At 37.7% G+C, this 19,732-nt stretch overlaps 1 protein-coding gene across 1 annotated transcript in view; it reads right to left on the bottom strand.

Moving 5' to 3' along the window:
* Window positions 1-591: 591 nt before the first annotated feature.
* The window catches only part of LOC121406315 (transcriptional enhancer factor TEF-1-like), a 28,391-nt gene continuing 9,250 nt past the window's right edge, over window positions 592-19,732 (bottom strand). Inside the window, exons 3-13 of the mRNA XM_041597328.1 lie at window positions 16,691-16,753; window positions 15,466-15,540; window positions 11,434-11,598; window positions 7,053-7,096; window positions 6,039-6,201; window positions 5,049-5,111; window positions 4,417-4,524; window positions 3,568-3,626; window positions 3,214-3,295; window positions 2,446-2,598; window positions 592-1,768 (exon numbers count right to left, since the gene is read on the bottom strand). Of these exons, the coding sequence (XP_041453262.1) occupies window positions 1,655-1,768; window positions 2,446-2,598; window positions 3,214-3,295; window positions 3,568-3,626; window positions 4,417-4,524; window positions 5,049-5,111; window positions 6,039-6,201; window positions 7,053-7,096; window positions 11,434-11,598; window positions 15,466-15,540; window positions 16,691-16,753 (1,089 nt within the window). The 3' untranslated portion in view covers window positions 592-1,654. The remainder of the gene's footprint in view (window positions 1,769-2,445; window positions 2,599-3,213; window positions 3,296-3,567; window positions 3,627-4,416; window positions 4,525-5,048; window positions 5,112-6,038; window positions 6,202-7,052; window positions 7,097-11,433; window positions 11,599-15,465; window positions 15,541-16,690; window positions 16,754-19,732) is intronic.

Below are 19,732 nucleotides of genomic sequence, written 5' to 3'. Positions count from 1 at the left end.
GAATATTTCTAGAAAATATTTTGAACAAACAAAATCTGTTAGCTGTTGATGGCTTTCCACAGTTGCCATTGATCGGATCAATCACAACTCTTTGTAGGACGGGCCCCGGATTGCACTCCTTGTGGCAAGAAGCCTATTAGCAATCAATCACAATTTACAATTAACTCCAAGACATGATTGATTTGGGGAACCCAAATAGATTTGCAATTGATCGCAATTTTCTTGCAACGCCCCACGAGTAGGCATCATGTTTTGTGAAACAAGGGTCGCCTGCCTGGCACCAATATTCATGATCAGCACATTGTGAATTATCTCTTAAAAAACATACAGAGGAACAGAGAATACAGTGCTTAGTTTAGGCTACTGTCACAAACACCTCAACGATCGCCTTACGAGCAATTTTTATGCAAAGCAGTACACTACAATAAATTGTCTGAAATGGTTCGCATGGTGATCGTAAAGGCATTGTGACCTTAGCATTACATGTTTGAAGGCTGAACAATATCACATATGCCCTTGCAGTGATGAACCATCTCTTGATTAACATTCCATCAACATTTTGAATAATATTGATTAAAACCACCATTATAATTTGAAGACTTCACAATACAGTGTAGCAGACGTTCATCTCCAACATGCAAACTTGAATACTGGTACTCTCGTGCATCAGCGGTCATTGGTAAATTGATGACATAAGTAAGCTCTGTGCTTACCGAAGAAGAGTTGGTTGTAGAAAGGCATGAAAGGCCTCGATAGCTATTTGGATGATAGCTTCATAGGATGCTGTGTTGTAGAAGTAGAAGGGCACTGACAGGGTATAGGGTGATTTTGAAAACTTGGATTTGACAGCGAAAAGGTATCTGTGAGGAACTGATGTTTCACAGGCGTCACCAGATGTACTAAGAACTTGGTCTGACTGCGCAAAGGTGTGTCTCTATAGAGGAAAATGCTTCAGGGAGTGTCGCAGAGAAACAAAGAAGTCTCAAGAACTTGGATCTGACAGTTCAAAGGTGCGTCTGTGAAGCGCTTGAAGATTTAAGTTGGCAACGGGCGTCGCAAAGCTATGTCAGAATGCGGTGCCTTCGAGTAGAAAGTCGTGCTGTAGTAGAGTGAACTCTTTGAACGTTTCACCCGACGTTTGAATCCATCACTCTTTGGGTGCGAACACAGCAGCATTGAGGGAACGATGCCAAAATGTTACTGCTTGGACGTTTAGTTCGACATTTAATTCCTTCTCATGAACTGTCCAGAAGCGTATGTCATGAAACAAATGGTCATTGATTGTTATAAGCTACTGAAATCCTTCCATCCGATTGGCTCAGAGCAAATTCACTTAGGGTTGAAAGAACCATGCAGAGGTCACTCCCATTTGACGTTTACAATGACGTTTCCTTCCAAATAATTATTGAAATTCGACGACACCTTGTAGCTCTTGCTTTGCTTATAATCCATATAAATCTTGACAAGAAAGAAACGATACAGAATCTTTGAGATCACATCTCTCCCCAGCAGCGATAAAAAACGTTGAAAAGACGATTAAAAAAATACGAGAAGAGAACAATCGAAGAATTGGCAGTTTCTTTGCACACAGGTGGGAAACAGTAAGTAAAAAGCTATAGTCTTCTCCCAAGTCTTTATGCAATAAAAAAATGTGCTAGTCTTTGACAAGTCTGTAAATGTGATGTTGTGGCCCATGTTCACTAGTACACACTTCAAAGACAAAGGCGATGCATAGTAACGTCTCGTGCGTGTCTCTGTTCGTGACAACCTGTAAAGGGATGGAAGAAAAATAATAATAATAATAGAGGTATATTTACCCAGGGTAGCCACTTCAGTTCCGAAAACTGTTCTCCCAGCGGGCCCTGCTATTATTACCACGGCTTTAGCTGGGCTGCCTATAGGCGCTCAAGCATTCGAGGAATTAATTATTAGTATTGTACTTTATATAGACATATAAACAGGGAACAGATATTTCTAAAAATATTACATAAACCTGTATTCACAGATGGTTAAATTCACTCTCTGCTTTCTGTTTCTTTCATGTGTAGGAATAATCATCAACACAGAATTTTTTTTTTTTGGGGGGGGGTTAGGGCATACATTAAATTCACAAAACCCAAACCACCATAAATCTTTCACCTATACTAATTTATATCATCGAATTAGAATATTCAATATGGCAATCAATAATAATAATACTGATAGAGGTATATTTACCCAGGGTAGCCACTTCAGTTCCGGAAACTGTTCTCCCAGCGGGCCCTGCTATTATTACCCGACTAAGCTAGGCTACCTATTCAGGTGCACACAGCTTTTTGAGGAATTACTTCCTACCTGTACCCATTTACCTCACCTGGGTCGAGTGCATCAATAATCAACAATAATTCATCCCCTTCACTTTTCATTTATAACAATTTTAAACCAGAATGAGAAACAGTTTCTTACTTGTAGTATTGTGAAGTTCTCAAGTACACTATTCATCATGTACTTCTCGGGGAGATGTTTGAGTTTGTGGATGAAGTTGATCATGTATTCACACATTGGCGACCGCGAGATCTCGTAGATGAAGTGACCGTTCTCGTACCGCCCGTACTCCGTCTGAAAGGTCAAAGGTCATAAGTGATCATCGGTAAAAGGAAAGCACATGCAGACTTTGAACCCAACCCTAAAGAAAAGTTGTGTTAATTCACTGACAACGGGGAGATTTTCAATTTCATCAGAGAAATAGTCTCCATAAAACTTCAACATGTTTTCATCAATCCCTATATTCATAACAGACAATAACTACAGCACATCATTAGCTCCAGAACCAGCAATCAGAAAATAAAACATAAGATAATGCAAAACAGATGCAAGGGCAAGACCAATCGCTGAAATCTCGCCCCTTTTGTCTCCTGAAGCAGGTTAAACTTTTGAGACATATTGTTTTCTAACTTTATATTTTCTTGCTTCCCCCTCCCCCCTCCATCTGGGGCCTGTTGCATAAAACTTTTTACCTGAGAAAACTCAGGTTGTTTTTACCAGAGTTTTTGCCCTGTATTAAAGTCAATGGCAGATATGAGACTAACCTTAGTTTTCAGTTTTTACCAGAGTTTTCTCAGGTAAAAAGTTTTATGCAACAGGCCCCTGATAGTTGTGGATGGGGACCTGCCCCTAGACCCTCTTTGATGTGCCCCTGTATTCAGAGCAAGCATATGTTTGACTGTGCCTTACCTCGACTTTTTCTACGACTTGTTTGCCGAATGAGCAGACTTTGGTTGAGCAGGTGATTGTCATCTTTTCTTCACTTTCGTAACTGCAGGGACAAAAAAAATAAGAACGCAAGCTAAAAGAATGCCATTGCAGCATAAAAGGAATTATTATGAGAAAGTCTTTTAAAATCAAGGCTAATTGTTATCATATCATTGTAGAGCTCATTGATGACATCACACATGAATTGCGTTCGATCTAAATTTGTGAAATTAAGGAGATAAGAATTAAAGATCAACTGGAATTTGAATTTCATTTGATTCCCTCTCTGTGTGTTAAAGACAGGACCCTCAGAAATTTTATTTAGAATGTACTCACTGGCTTGTTACTCCATAGAAGACATCTGTTTCATCTGACATATTCGTATTGAGGTCCGCCTAGAAAGGTGAAGTTAAAGAGAAATGCCGGTAGTTGCAGTAAACACTGATTGCATGAGAAAGTCTGTAAAACCAGGCTTAATTGTCAGAATATTATCGAGGATCTAGATCTGGTACAGTTACATAAACTGAACTTTGTGAAATCTTGAAATCTACGCTGAAAAATGTTCACACTGAAGATCACCAACACAGATAGGCACACGTGGGACAGTGTATTGATATTGCTAGAATAAAGACCCGACGGAAGTGACCGAATCTGCGCTTATTTTGCTTATTTCTCAGCAATTACACAATTTCTTCCAGAATCCTTTGGCACATATTTTTTATTCATACAAACAAGACACTTGGGTAGTCATTTTATTAGATTCTGTAAAAAGTCAGTTTGAGATCGTTGCCAAAACTGAAATTTATCTTTAAGATAAAATATTTACATTCTATCAAAATGGTATCTATTGTACAGTGGCAACTACATAGAATAAAGAAAATTAAAGGAATCAACAATTATAGAGCTTTCAAATTCAAAATATCTACTTTTCTTGGGAAGATGGGGTGGATTTGTTTAGGGTTTGGGGGAGAGGGGGCTGGGGAGGGGTAGTCACCCAGACATTTGAAGAAAAAAACTTCTGATGGCCGCTTTCTCTTAGACACATTTGTTTTATTGATTAGTTTCCTTTTCTATGCTTTTTGTTGCATTTTTCTATTATGCAAAAATTCTTTACACATTTCTTTTCTTGTGAGGATAGGGTGGGTTTTTTTCTGGGGGGGGGAGATTAAAGAAAAGAGCACTTACCCAGAATTTGACGAGGAAGAAAGCTTCTGACGGCCCCTTCTCATAGAGATCTTTGAGCCCGCCTTTCTTCTCTGGAAACTTGTCGTATATTTGCCTTACATCGACCGCCTGTATCATGAATGGGGACACACAAAAAAGGACGAGAAATATAAAATTAAACATTTCTTTTAAAATTCTATAATCTATTACATGTGTTAGTTCTAATCTATCTTAGCCTATGATTGAAATCAATAGTTTCATCTCGGCTGTAAGAACCAATACGTGTGCATGTCAACTGAATAAAATGATTGTTATTATAAGTCATTTCAGTAAAATTCAGAGATTTTTTCCCATCTATCAATGACAACAATAAATAAAGGAAAGGAGATCATAACAAGATTAGCCCTTCAATTTGATATAGATTTGCAAAATGATTATCAACTTGATAATACCGAAACTTTGAGTGCCACCTTATCTTATTCAATTTTCTTTTATCATTCTTTTACTTTAATTTCCTTTTTTTTGGGGGGGGCTTGACTTGGCTGGAATTTATTCTAGTTTATTGTATACATTTTCCCTTTTCTCTATTATAATGGTAGCTTGAAACTTGACAATGATAGCAAGGATTTATGAAACCGGATCCAAAAACTTACCTCTAAGAGAGGGTCGTAGAAGCTGACGTTTGGACCAAGATGAACAAAAAAATGTTTGTTATACTGTAAGAAAAAAAGCAGGGCAGAGAAAACATTCAATCAAATTGGAGAGGAAAAACAAATGTGAGATTTACAATTCTTTTTCAAGTTGTCTTAGGGGGAACATGAATTCCCTCTCAGAAATATGAAGAGAATCTGAAAGCTATTGCACGTGAATGTGCAATAAATACTAATCAGTAAGTTAAAATGACCTTAATGCAGCAGGCCTTGATTTGAAATTTCAATTGGTGTTAAAGATGGATTGGATTAAAAACTGCCCCAATTGAGTTCTCTCTTTTTTTTGAAGGAGAATTTGAATTCTATTCTAAAATCACTCTTGGATTAACACAAAAGTTAAAACTTTAATCATGTGAAAAAGCAAAATTCAATTTTTCAATTGTTTTGAAGGTGGACGGAATGAAGAACTTACACTGTCCAGGAGCCCATAACACAAAGCTTAGCAAATTTTTATGATTGATTGCATTGACTACAATGTACAATCTACAGTGCGTATCAAAAAAAAGTTTACACTTAGAAAAAGTCCTGTAAAAGTACACTTTTGCAATATCCTGAAGACATTTTAACATTGGTACAGATCCATTTTTAGCAAATGACGATATAAATGTCGAAAAATATTTCCGCTTGAGTGAGCACCACTTACTTTCGAAAAGGTAGTGAAAAATTTGAAATTTGAACTTTGAAATCGTTATGCAAGTAAAAGTAGACCTTAAGCATGAGGAACACATGGATATTTAGCTAGTGAAATTGATATGAAGATATCTTTTACCTTTTTTAACTTGTTTCCTTGCCCAAAACACTTCGAAGCGTGCCATTAACTCAATATTTTCTTCCCCAATTCTATTGCACGTTAGCATTAGTTCAAATTCTTTTAACATCGACTCAATTTGAAATTTTAATTAGTTTTGAAGATGCATTAAAAAAAGTACTTACGCTTTCTGGTTCTCTCGTTCTTTCGATGAAGGCCTGGAACTCGACGAGCCGTAACTTCCTCATACCAATCGACCTCCCTTCCCATGATGGCGTGACGGAGGCGTACTCACTGACCGTCGTCGCCGTTGGAGGGTAAGGCTGGGCTGATGTGAATGGTTTGATACTGTGAGGGGGAAAGAAGGGGAGAGACAATGAGAGGGGGAGAGGAAGGAAGAGACAGAGAGAGAGGGAAAGAGAAAGGGGGAGACAAAGGGAAGGAGAAAGAGGAAGGGAGAGACAGAGAGAAATGGAAAAGGGGGAAAGAGGAAGGGAGAGGTGGACAGAAGATGGAAGAGGGGGAAAGAGGAAGGGAGAGACAGAGAGAGGATGGAAAAGGGGGAAAGAGAGTTAAAGAGAGAGAGGGTGAGAGAATGGTTGGTAGAGTTGAAACAGGGCAGAGGAGAGGGAAAAGGAGGAAGAAAAAATAGAGGGGGGGGATCGAAGGGGAGATAAATGAAAAAGAAAGAGAGAAAAATGATATCAATTGATAGCCTTTACATCTCTCCTGTCACAACTACATATAAAGTAGGAAACAAGAAAAAGTTGGTTGGGTGGCTAGAGCCAATTTAATAATAATAATGATATATATACCCAGGGTAGCCACTTCAGTTCCGAAAACTGTTCACCCAGCAGAGAATGTCAAAATAGCCATAAATATACAAATTAGTTTAACCCCCTCACTTTTGAGGACACCTTTTTTTGGTGTCCATTCTGTGTTTGTGTTTATGCTAAATGTTAAAATGTAATAATTACACTACTAACCTATAAATATCTATCTTTACTTTAACACCTTGAGCGAAACGAATAAAAGTAATGCTCTCCAAAATCAACAAATTGCTTTATATAATCTAATTAAAATGATCAGACGGAAAAGTTATACCTTTATCAATATAGTATTTCCCCTCATGACAAGCGATCACAACACACTACGAAAGAAATCCTTGTTTAATTCTGTTCAGTCCCTTGTATACTTACTCATGTGACGGTCCCGCTTGTGTAAGCCCGGGCTGCCATAATTGCTGTATAAAATATAGAAGATGAAAAAACATCTTAAACTGACAACTAAAAAACAAACAATAAGAAAAACAACGCTGCTTGATTTTAAAACCTAAAAAAAAAAACAGTTTAGATAGATAAATGTATACATCGCTTCTCCCAAGTTGGGTGCTAGTGGCTTTTTCAATCATGAAGTCGGTTATAAAAATGCTATCTCCAATTCGCTTTTACATTGGGGAAAAGAGCTTAAAAATAGATTCTTGATTTGAAAAAAAAATAATAATTTGGCTTGTATTTAAACAAAAGCCAATATTTTATTTTAGACATTTTTTTTGTGAATTGCTCTCCACTGAATGTCTTCTTATACACCTTCAAGATGCTAAATTTATTTTTTGTGCTAAAATGAATTTGTTTACTTCTAGAGTCAACCTCTCCACACTTTAGTTATTACTATAAAGCAATAATATGCAGACATTCCTTCCCAAAGCAACTTACTAGCTGACATAGATACACCAATGAATCATTTCAAATTCCTGCGATCGACTATCACTTACTCCCTTTTCATAAACCAAACACCTAATTCTTCATTCTCATTTTGCTAATCATATCAGACATACACCGGGGGCCATAAGCATCCATCAACATCGAAAGAATCGCCAGAATGTGTGAAGACGAAATCAACACCTAAACCGGAATCTGTTTCCAATTTGCCTGGTCTCCTTCACACCTGTATTCTGAGACGCAACAATAGCATCGTCTAAAATATCACCAAAAAGTCGGCGATGCGTCCTTCCTTAACCCCGACACGACCACGATCCCATCGACCACAGTGTAGCGGATTGGGGTGCAGTTGTGGAAGGGTTAACGCGCCAACGGCAGGTTTCAAGGTCTGCAGGAAGATGGCTACCTTGAAGGAGATAGGCAACATCGTCGGCCGTGACTCACGGCCGGGACCCTCTGAGGATTACAAGGGGTACGTGGAGGCGCCCCCTCTGGCGATCCGTCTGGTCTCTTAATCCTAGCGAGCCCAGGGTGCCGCCATAGGAGACCCCCATCGCACCTAACGTCTCCGCTGGTCCCGAGGATACAACGTTCCTCCTGCAAGAAGTGCAACCCTGATGAAACCCCTCGGGGAGTCTACCAGAAATGTCTGTGTTTAGAATCCTGGGCCCGGTTACACAAAACTTAATGACTGATCATGCGATTGATTTTAATATTTAATTGCACATTGTGGTCAATGTAATTGATTGTAACACTTGTTCTAAAATCAATTGCTAGCCTTTGTGTCACGGGGCCAAGGAGGTTACAAGGAGGTGTGGGTTTCTTTATACGGTTCCTCTCCAAAGTGTGATGTGAGGAAAGGAGATGGGGTTCAGGATATAAACGGCATGTTGCAAACAGGGGTTGGAAAAGTGCAAATTGTTCCGAGGCTTCTCGGCAGAGTTGCACTTTCTGTTATTCGGCATTTGATCATGATGCAGTAATAAAGAAAATGGACTGGCATGCAAAAGCCTTTTTACACAGGCTAAAATTTCCTTAACCCCGTACTATAGGTGGGGCTAAATGGCAATTTAGCCCCACCTATAGCTTAGCCCACTTTCTTTTTACACAGCATTTTTGCAAAGTGGGCTAACCCCACCTAAAGTACGGGATTATTTGGCCCTGCAAAAAAGCAGGGTTATCCCACCAATTGCGGTGCTAAGAGCAATAGTACGGGGTTAAGATCGCATGTGTAAAACGAAAGTGGGCTAAGCTTAACCCCGTATTATTGGTGGGGCTAAATGGCAATTCGGCCCCACCTATAGTACGGGGTTAAGGAAATTGTAGCGTGTGTAAAAAGTGTATGAGTGAAGTACTTGTACTACGAATGATCGACAAAAACCACTAGTCCGGGGTTAGCGAGTTTCGTGTGTGAAAAGCAAGCATTCCTTATCCGGGGTTAGCAATAACAATTTGGCATGTGTGAAAAGGAAAAAAAATAGTACGGGGTTAAGGATAGTACGGGGTTAGCGATAGTCCGTGGTTAAGAAAATCCTGTGTAAAAAGGGCATGAGTCTACCACATTGCACCCTCCCTAAAAACAATGCAGATAAGCTCAAAAATAGAATAATCGCCCCCTTATGTTTTTTGTTCTCCCATGACCCCATCCCATAACACCCCCCCCCCCTCAAATATCTTCCTTCTAAATGAAATTAGTTTGTTTTTTAAAATAGGTTTGTAAAAATGCTTTACTAAGTTTGCCAAGTTCTTCTAACTCCCTGTCTGAAAATAGGCATAGATTGGGTAAATGCAGAGTAGAAATAGCCCCCATATAAATTCCTTTTTTCCAGGCCAACATCCCCACACCTCGTTCACGTTTTATGTTGATAGAAGCAAGCATGTCCCAATGCATATTATTCAAATCAAAGTTAAATGAAATTCACAATGCTTTAAATCACAGAGGATGGAATTGGAAAACATGCTCCCTTCCACTGAAGAGAAGATTCATAATGAAATGCAAGTAAAGCCGGAACTATAGCACAATAAAACATTGTGGTTTAAATCAAGTGTCCAGCATGCCATAGGGATTGTTATCAACAAGTTACAGCTTGCAAGCTGCCGTTGTAAGCTATTGAAATGCCATCATTTGGTTGGTCGAGAGCAAAGTCCCATGGACTTACAACATGTTTTCAATTTACATGATGCATAATGGGAAAAAAAAGTAGACAGAAACCTTTTATGGTTGGAGGCACTGTCGCCTTTTATAAGTATACTAAAAGAAAATTGAGATGCACCAAGATTCCACAAAATTTCATTTAATGCACAATTATTTATCATTACCATCAATACCTTCTCTAACTGATTTTGTCCCTCTAACTCCCATCTCCTCAAAAACTGAAAAGAAAGCAATGTTTGAATAATATCGATCATGAACTCAAATGTTTTTTCACATTAAAGGAGAAAGCATTGTCAGATATTCATGCAAATTGCAATTCAGCATGCCATATTACATTCGATAAACAACAAAGTCCTTGTTCAAATTGCAATTCAAAACCTTCCTCGTGTATAATGAGGTTGACCAAAATTTCTTAGCTATGGAAGGCAAGCAATGCCATAATTGCTCACTGGTCTATCTATCTGCAACTGTGTAAAAGCCAACGAGGTACCTTCTTTCACACAATAAGTATTTACTCATTTCCTCCAATCTTGATAAAATCAACCTTCGAACTACTTTTATCATCTACGCTCAATATATTCCTTCTACCCCCAAGTCTAAAACACACACACGGAGATGCATGTATGAGATGATAGCAACTCTAATATTATTCACGTTTCATCACCTCCCTACATTAAAACTTCGACAAGGCCGGACGTAAAATTCGCAAAGGAATTCCATCCGATCTTATATCATCTTTATAAACTAGGGCAAAACCAAAAGAAAAAAAAAGGTAGCCGATGACATGAGCATAGACAAGACTCTGATAAGAGAAAAAATCTTAGACAGCATAGGGATTTTAATCGATGCAGACACTTTTGTTAAATCTAGAGCAAGACAATTTAGAAAAAAGAAGAAAGGGAAAGTCCCTACAGTTTAATTTGACACAATATCGAGCTCAAAAGAGCATGAAAAATTCATGAGTATGTATGTCATCTGAAGGGGACGCATCTCCAGGTAGCACTTAAAATGTTTATCCAGTTGGGCTTTCTTTTCCCTTTATAAACCCAATAAATAGGATGATTTGCTTTTTCAGGGTGCATTACTAGCCCCCCCCCCCCCTCTCCCCCCACCGTGATGACCACAAGTATAAGAGTATGTGTATAATGGAGCATTGTGGCCCATTGGACAAGTCTTCTGACTTTGAAACAGAGGGTCGTCAGTTCAAATCCCAGCCATGGTGTAATTTCCTTCAGCAAGAAATTTATCCACATTTTGCTGCACTCAACCCAGGTGAGGTGAATGGGTACCCGGCAGGATTAATTCCTTGAATGCATGAGTGCTGAAAGGCAGCTCGAGCTAAAGCCGGGGTAATAATAATAAAAATGCACCTCGGAATTAATTTTTAAATAGATGGCGCTTTATAAATGCCTATTGTTCTTGTTGTTATTAATGTATTCTTGCATGCTTGCAACTTGATTTTTAACCAATGAAACAAAAGATTTAAGGACTTGCGATTTATGGTGGTTTTTTTAATTGCTTTTAAAAGCAATTTATTCTGCAACATGCCCCAAGGGCCAGTGCCACACAGCTTAGAAATCATCGTACATTTTTTTCCACAATTGATAGCACTGACTACCATTTAAAATAAATCATAAAAAACAAGTGTACGATTGATCACAAACCTTTGTGTTACAGGCCCCAGAATTGGATTGGAATACATACCGGTGTCCCCGGGTAAGGCGGTCTGAGCGGTGCTGCCCCCGGTAACCCTAACCCTCCGAGACCCATGGCCGCGGCTTTGTTCTGTAAGGCAGTGGCCGAGACGATTTGCGCTGATGACATCGCTGCCATGCTCTGTAAGGCTTTGTCTTTCGTTGCTTGATCTTGCTGCAAGTGGGTACACGAGGTACAAGAAGACAAACGAAAAGGGAAAAAAAAGATTATATTAATGCCATTTTAAAAGCAAAAAAATCAAGATAGATAATATTTGTGCTAATCTACCATCGAAATCTGTGGCCCGTCTTACAAAGAGTTGTGATTGATCTGATCAATCGCAACTATGGACGGCCAGTAACGTCAAAATCCAGTGTGTTTGTTAAAAAAATTCTAGATATGAATGTACAGTATATCCATAAATGCATTGATGTCTGACAATTTGGTGTATTCTTTGTTTACACAGGACATTGTGCAAATTTCCTGTAGAAAATTTATGACACTGATGGATTCCCATAGAGTTACGATCGATTGGATCAATCGCAACTCTTTGTAAGATGGGGCCCTGGTCTATATCAGTGGCGTCCGAACATTCAGGGCCCGTTTCATGAAAACTTCCAAGGAATCCTGGATTGTGATTGGCTGCGGAGCCATAATAGCAAAGTTACCATAGTTTTGAAACTGGCCCTGGTCAGACAAATGGTTTCAAGGAGTGAGCTTTTGTGTATTAACAATGGTTTGAAACTCTCGGGCCCTTTAGCTGTTCAGGAAGTTCTGGCGCCACTTGTCTAAACTTACTACCGGTTGCTATTTCAGGCAAACCTCATGTAAGCTTTCATGGGGTCATAAAACAATGAAAGCCTATTGTTACCAATACCTAAGCCATATTTCCCATGAGGGGGTCATATGGCAAGTAAAAAAAGGGTTGTTTTATTCATTCTTATTCAAACCACCTATATGTAGCTGGTAGAAAAATAAAGGCTGTTTCGACTTGCCGTATTGGAAATGTGACTTGAGGTATAAGTTCCTCGGGACGTTCCAGTAACACTTGTCTACACACACTTCCAGCTGCAATTTCAGGCAAACCTCATGTAGACTTTACATGGAGTCAAGAACTACAGTTCACTTCCCCAAAATATCCCCCCTCACCCTACAGAGAACCTTACATGGATAAGTTTGTGAATAATGAGTTTCAATTTCTAATTTCATTCTTGTTTGAAGTCGATATCAATGCGTTGCCCAGCACCTCAAAGGAAATTGAAGTTTGCAGATGCTTTTTAATATTTTAATTTAAAAATCACCTTAATTGATTCCATCTCTGTATAAACATATTTATTATTTGCACAGAATGTGAATGTGAAAAATGGCAAAATCCAACATTCACATTTTAAACGGAAAAAGTGCACTAAACATGCACAAACCAATTACAAATTTGTGATTATTTTCTTACTTTAAAACCAGTTTAAAAGTACTCAAATTTCCCTAGGTAACGATTTGAGAGGCTTCCATACCTTTAGCGCGGCTTTTGCAGGAGTCACTTTTCGTTCACAAGTACTTTAAAATATTGAATTCAACAACTCACAAATGAAAAATAACTATTGACCATGATTTACATGCATTTGCAACATAAAATGTGAAAGTTGGACCTTATTTTTTTTACATTTGCACCCATTGGAAAACCTTTGCAAACTGTTAAATGAGCTTCGCGAAAACCATTCATTATGCGAATAAAATCCTGATTTAAAGGGGGATTCAAAATTCGAAATGAAGTTGAATAATTTTACTATCCTTTTTTGCCATTTTTTATCACTAGTTCTATCAAAATCTTTCCTGGCAAATGATGCAATTATAAAAAGGAAAAAGGAAGCCAAATTCAAAGCCAGTATGCCAGGGCCCTGTCTTACAAAGAGTTGCGATTGAACCGATCAACCACAACCATGGACGGCTAGAAACGTCAACATCTAAAAATGGAAACTTGTTCAAACATTTTCTAGATATGATGTATATTCATACATTCATCGTTCTCTTGAAGATTCAGTGTGATTCTCTGTTTTCTAGGCGAATTTCCTGTGGAAGAAATTATGGTATTGATCCGGGATGGATTTCCATACAGCTGAGAGTGATTGGATCGTAAATGTTTGAAAGACGGGGCCCGGAGCTACTTAAATCAGCGCAAGTTCTAGACCTAGACTCCTCATAAGGTTTTTTGATCATTACCCAGAATGCAATATTTGATATGACGCATGGGCGGAAATCCCAGGGGGGACAGGGGGACGCGCCCCCCTATCAAAAATAATAGGGGGGACGCAATATCAAATGACCCCCCTACTATTTTTGGTATTTTAAGATGGAAAGAATACATCATTCAAAATTGAAATCAAACATGTATTTTTAAGGAGATGACCTTTCTTTTTTGGGTGATAACCTAAAATTAATCTACTTTTTTTGCTTGTCAAATATATTTTTGTCGAAATGACCTTACATTTGGGGTGATAACCTTTTTTTTCCAGTCCATGGTCCCCCTACGTTTGGTGAGATTTCCACCCTTGATATGAAGCCTCATGAATTTTACCAAACGGATGAATAAATTTTTTTTGCTTCGATTGCAATATACGCATATTTTACTGGATCGCTCGAGTATGGTAAATTGTCAATTGGTTAACATCTGCTTTTCCTATGTGCCATTTGTTCTAATTTCAATTTCCGCCCATTTACCATTTTAACAAATATCCACTTTATAGGCCATGTACCTGTTTGGTCCAACCATTAAGAAACTAACACTGGTTGATCAATATCGTTTTATAGATGAAAACTGTTCTTGAAAAATTTTCATTTTTTTTTTAAAGTTGGCAAAATGAATATTAGACCAACTAGTCATTAGACCAAAGGGTGTGTTCAATGTCAGTTTCCATATCTAAACGCCAACATGAATCATGATTGAAAACGTGATTACAAAACACAGATATGGTGTGTCAAATGTCCTCCATTCCCAGTTATATAAGTATTAAAGTCTTTCAAATCATGATTTGGAGGATTGTTTAAACGTCGAAAAAGATGCGTTTATAAACACGATCAGCTGATATTTTACGACCTTCAGCGTTGTGAATGCGACATTGAACAATGAGGAGCCAGAATTGACCTTTCTTGTGATGTGTAAAACTGCGCAACTCGAAGATGCGCTAACAAATACAGAAAATTTAAGAACAATCGACAAGTAATCAAATCTATATTTCCGACACTGAACAGTGCACCACTGATCGTGGTTGTGTTCTGTGTTTTGTAATTGAGTTCTCAATCATGATCCATGTCGTTGTCCAAACTTGAAAATCAATATTGAACACACCCTATATGACAAAGTAGACTAACTGCTTTTTAAAGGACAAGTCCATCCCAACAAAAAGTTGATTTAAATAAAGAAAGAAAAATTCAACAAGTATAACACTGAAAATTTCATCAAAATCGGATGTAAAATAAGAAAGTTATGAGATTTTAGAGTTTCGCTTCATTTCACAAAATAGTTATATGCACATCTCGGTCGGTATGCAAATGAGGGAACTGATGACATCACTCACTCACTATTTCTTTTGTATTTTATTGTATGAAATATTTTGATTTTCTCGTCAATGTCATGTGAAATGAAGTTTCATTCCTCCCTGAACACATGGAATTCCATTATTTTAACATTTTGTGCTTCAGGCAAGTAGGTCATAATCATCAAATTCGTAAAAATTGAAACATTGCATAATTCAAACAATAAAAAACAAAAGAAATAGTGAGTGAGTGACATCGACTCTCTTATTTGGATGTAACTGGCTCGTTCATATAACTATTGGTAAAAATAAGCGAAACTTTGAAATGTCATAACTTTCTTATTTTACATCCGATTTTGATGAAATTTTCAGCATTGTGCTTGTCTGATTTATCTCTATTGATTCAAATCAACATTTTTCTGAGGTGGACTTGACCTTTGAACAAGTGAATAAGCTATCACTGGAGTATGCCCACCACCTAAACAGAAGAATGGGGGGTCTGCGTTCCTACCTGGTCGCCTACCTTAAACTGCTTCGTGATTTCCCGAGCAGTTCTCTTGGCCAGAACCTGTATGTGACTCGAAACCTAACTCACAAGAAAGGAGAGAGAAAAAAAACATGGAAAAGAAAAAAAAAAGTTGCGAGCGATGGTGGGATCCACCCAACCAAAGCCAAGCAGAGAATGGGATGTGCATGTGTGAACAGACCCGTTCCTCTACAACCATTACTTTGTGAAATATTCTCGTATCTAAAACGTATGTTATTTTCAGAAATGCCTTTTCTTTTAAAATTTCTAGAGGGCTACCTTCCACAGTTCAAACTGCAAAGAGGGTACCATTTTACTATATTTTCACTGAAAAATATCAATGTAAGAGTCAAAAGGGGCCTAAGCTTTCGATCCTAGCAGAATCTTCTTCGGAGGTCATTTTGCCTCTGAAGAAGATTCTGCTAGGATCGAAAGCTTAGGCCCCTTTTGACTCTCTTATTTACTCCATTGGCTCTTTTTTTAGATAAGCAGTTTACAGCAGCTTCTTTTTGCCAAAATATCAATGTATCTAAAAGGTATGATTTTCTTTCTCAAAAATTCTTTCTTTTAAACCTTAGTGCTGCCTTCCATATAGATCAAAGAGGATGCCATTTTACGTTAATTTCAATTTTATGAAAGGAACATTTTAGCAGTAGTCAACAAGTTTTGTTTTGTTTCTCTTTCTGAAAAATGCAGGTACTATTTCATCACAGTGGACATGTGATTTTCAGAAACCTTCAATGACAGGTTTCCTATTAACTGCTAAGAAACAAATTGGTGTTCCCAATCAAACCTCTCAGTGATATAAAAACATTTTGAAGTAACAGACGAAAGGAAGACTGAAAACATCTTCAATAGCCTGAAGATTGAGCAATAATGTATCACTTAGAAGCAACAGATCATTGTAAAATGTTACGAAATTGCAATGAGTGTTTGGGATAGTTCTGATCTAGATGCACATCCCAGTCTCTTGGCATTTACCTGGGGGACCTTCATCACAGCCACTGCACGAGATCGGAACACTAAACAGTGGTGCACAACCCCTTTCAGCTATGTGCATCATGTAAAATCAGAAAAAAGTCATTTTCCATGATTTAATTTTAGATGTTCACATAGCTAATGAAGGAAGTGGTTGTACACACACTGCTTAGGGTCTTGCAGATGGATTATCTCGGCAATGGAAACACACTCTTTGGTTTTGATAGCGTACCTTACATAGTGCTTGGAGCTCCCTTGCTTTTCTTCTTGCTAACACCTGAATATGACTTGACACCTGTGTAAAATAGGAGGCAATGAGGACAGCACATTTGGAGTCTTGCACATTGAGATGTAACTTGTACTAGAATTAGAAGTATTGATTCATTGAATTAATTTTTGAAGTTCTGTTCTCTGAACAAGCAATTTCAACATTGTCATTACTTAGGAAGTCATGAAGAATGTAGTATTGTTTTTTTTTACACTTAAAGTATTATAAAGAAGTGATAAGATTTAGAATTTATATTCAAAATTTACATCCTTGTTTTCAGCCAGCTAAAAGGGAATTGGAACTCTGTCTAGAAAAAAGAAAATTAATTGAGATGTACCCCAGGACTCTGTATTTCGGGATAATTCGAGCACATTATCAGCACAGGAATTATACAAAGGTGAAGGGCAACTTTGCCCTAATGACTGCCCAGATCGCCTGTAAAATCCCCCGATTTGTATGCTCTGGGGTATGCTCTAATTTTCAAGAGTCTGCCAAAGATCTGCCTCACACAAAAAGTGACAATATTCAAGAATATTTAGAAAATTGATATTAAACATGCAGCAGAATGATATTAGCATTTACTGCATAGTGCTCACTGCACAAAAAAGTTAACTTGAAATGAAATATTAATTAGCTCCACCAAAAAATAAAAAAAACAATCACCTCAATGTGAAGAAAAAATCCTACCCTGCGCAAGATCCAGGTGAGGAAGTATTTGAACCCCCCCCCCCCTTGATTACCCTTTTCTCCATTTATTTATTCTTTTATAAAAGCACACATAAAAGTGCTACACGTGAGTGGTGATAACAATTTTCTTGGGGGGGGGATCAAAATTATTTGTTCAGTATTAGGTAGGCCCCTTTTCAAATACCTGGATCCGCCCCGAGTATCTGTACCCCCCCCCCCCCTCCGTTCATCCTTTCCTGTTCCCCCTCAGAAATTAACAAGAGGGCAAGTATATAAACAATGACTAGCATAAAGTAGATGGATCCATCATGATTACTGAAGTAAATAAACAAGAACAAACTAGATAAATTTCAGGAAAAATGTGCATGGAAGCACACAATGAGACAAATTTCTCATCAAATAACGAGCTCCTCACTCCGTCGTCTTTGAATCATACAATACTAAAATTAGGCCATACCATCCTACTTCATCATTTATGCATATTTCTATCACTCAGAAGGATTGTGAAAATGCAGTCTTAATCAGAATAAAGTGCATTAAGTATATTGCTACAGCAATTTATGTGGAAGGGCATGAATAGATAGGCTTCATGGGCTCATTATTCATTCATTTTCAGCATTCTAAATCAACATATTTACTTTCATATTGGATTATTAAAGTGACAAGTTCCACACAATTTCCATAATTAAGATCTCAGTGGATCTCTTGCCCTTTTGCAGCACTGTATACCCTGTGGAGGGTTTGTGAATAAGTAACGCCCATTTTGATTGGCTGAGAGACACAGCGAGCCATTTGAAAATATAATACAACCGTCCTCATTGGCCAATACTTTGAACCTGACCAACCTAGCACCCCAAAACTTTATTTCAAAGCATCAAGTATATTTCTTTCTTTTTTAAAGAATTATTCAACAATGACTGGCATCTAAACTATAGTGCTGTTGCGTTAATATATTAAATTAAACAAAACAATACAACATACATGTACGCCACATGCCACAAATTCAACTAAACATTGGACAAACGTGCTATACACATCTTTTCCATCTACTTTGCACACACTTTTTCAAACAATCACAATATCCTGTCTTCATTTGTCCCATGGGTTTTTTGTTCCGTTGCAGTCAATATGCATTTTGGTCATCCATATTTTGAACTTTGACAAGTCAATCTCATAATTTTGCATCCAACTTTGTCACGTTTTGTATCCAATTTTGCATCCAACTCCTTCAGATTCCCATATGTCGACAGAACAATTCCATTTTGCAATCAACTTCATCAAATTGTAAAAAAAGACCCTTTCTTGGGCGATACTTCTTAATCAGATCATCAATCAATTTCATTTCCATCAGATACAGTTTAGATCTTAATCAGAGTTTATCAGAAATGCACTCCCATTATATCAAAATGAGGAAATTTGGTGCATCTCATAATTTCATGCATTAAACTTTAAAAACAGCTTAGGAAACTGCCCCCAGGATGTAAATGCACATTGAAAATTGAGTGAAAAAGTGTGCAATGTAAAATAAAAACTAAACTAAACAAAAACAAAGCAAACATGAATGAATAAAAAACATAAAACTAAGTGAATAATGGGAATATGACAAATTAAAAGCTAATAAACAGTGATTTACAAACTCAAATGTGCAAAACTCCAAACAATATTCCTCATGACGCAAGTGTTTCATACCGTACGGAACAAAGCACTTGCTGTGATAATGGTGTCCGGGCAGGTGCAAATTAAAAAAGAAAAAATAACATCCACAACTAATAAGAACGCCAAGCACATGCAAACTCTGCTAACAAAACCAAAAAGTGACAAAATGCATCAAGAAAATGTGAGCAAAATCATATCAAAATCATAAGAATGATAAAGAAAATCAACTGGATACATATCAATAAGAGTGAGCTTTTGTTTGAAGATGAAAAATGTATAATGTGGCTAACAGTGAACTGCAGCCCAATGCCAAAGTTGCAAATGCTAAGATTGTTTTGATCAAATGCACTTTGTGTTGTCGTAGATTGAAGAATTTTCTCCACTTGATTATCCAGGATCTGAAATATATCCAGAGCAGCTGTAAATCGTTTCTACAAGTAACTAAATATCATACCCCTTTCATAAACCCCATTAAAATGAATTAGGCGGCTAATAGCAGCATAATTTGGTCGTAAAATTGGAGGAGGACAAGAGTTATCCGCATTACTCTGATGCTGCTATTATCCGCATAATAGCAGCATCGGGACAAGATTTTGAGTTTATGAACGCATTTCCAAATTATGCGGATAATTGCCATGGTGCGGTCACAAGGTCACCCTTTTC

Source organism: Lytechinus variegatus, chromosome 19 (genome assembly GCF_018143015.1).
Source record: "Lytechinus variegatus isolate NC3 chromosome 19, Lvar_3.0, whole genome shotgun sequence".
NCBI classification, from domain to species: domain Eukaryota; kingdom Metazoa; phylum Echinodermata; class Echinoidea; order Temnopleuroida; family Toxopneustidae; genus Lytechinus; species Lytechinus variegatus.
The sequence above is the reverse complement of the archived record's forward strand: the minus strand, read 5'-3'. Positions and strand labels throughout refer to the sequence as shown.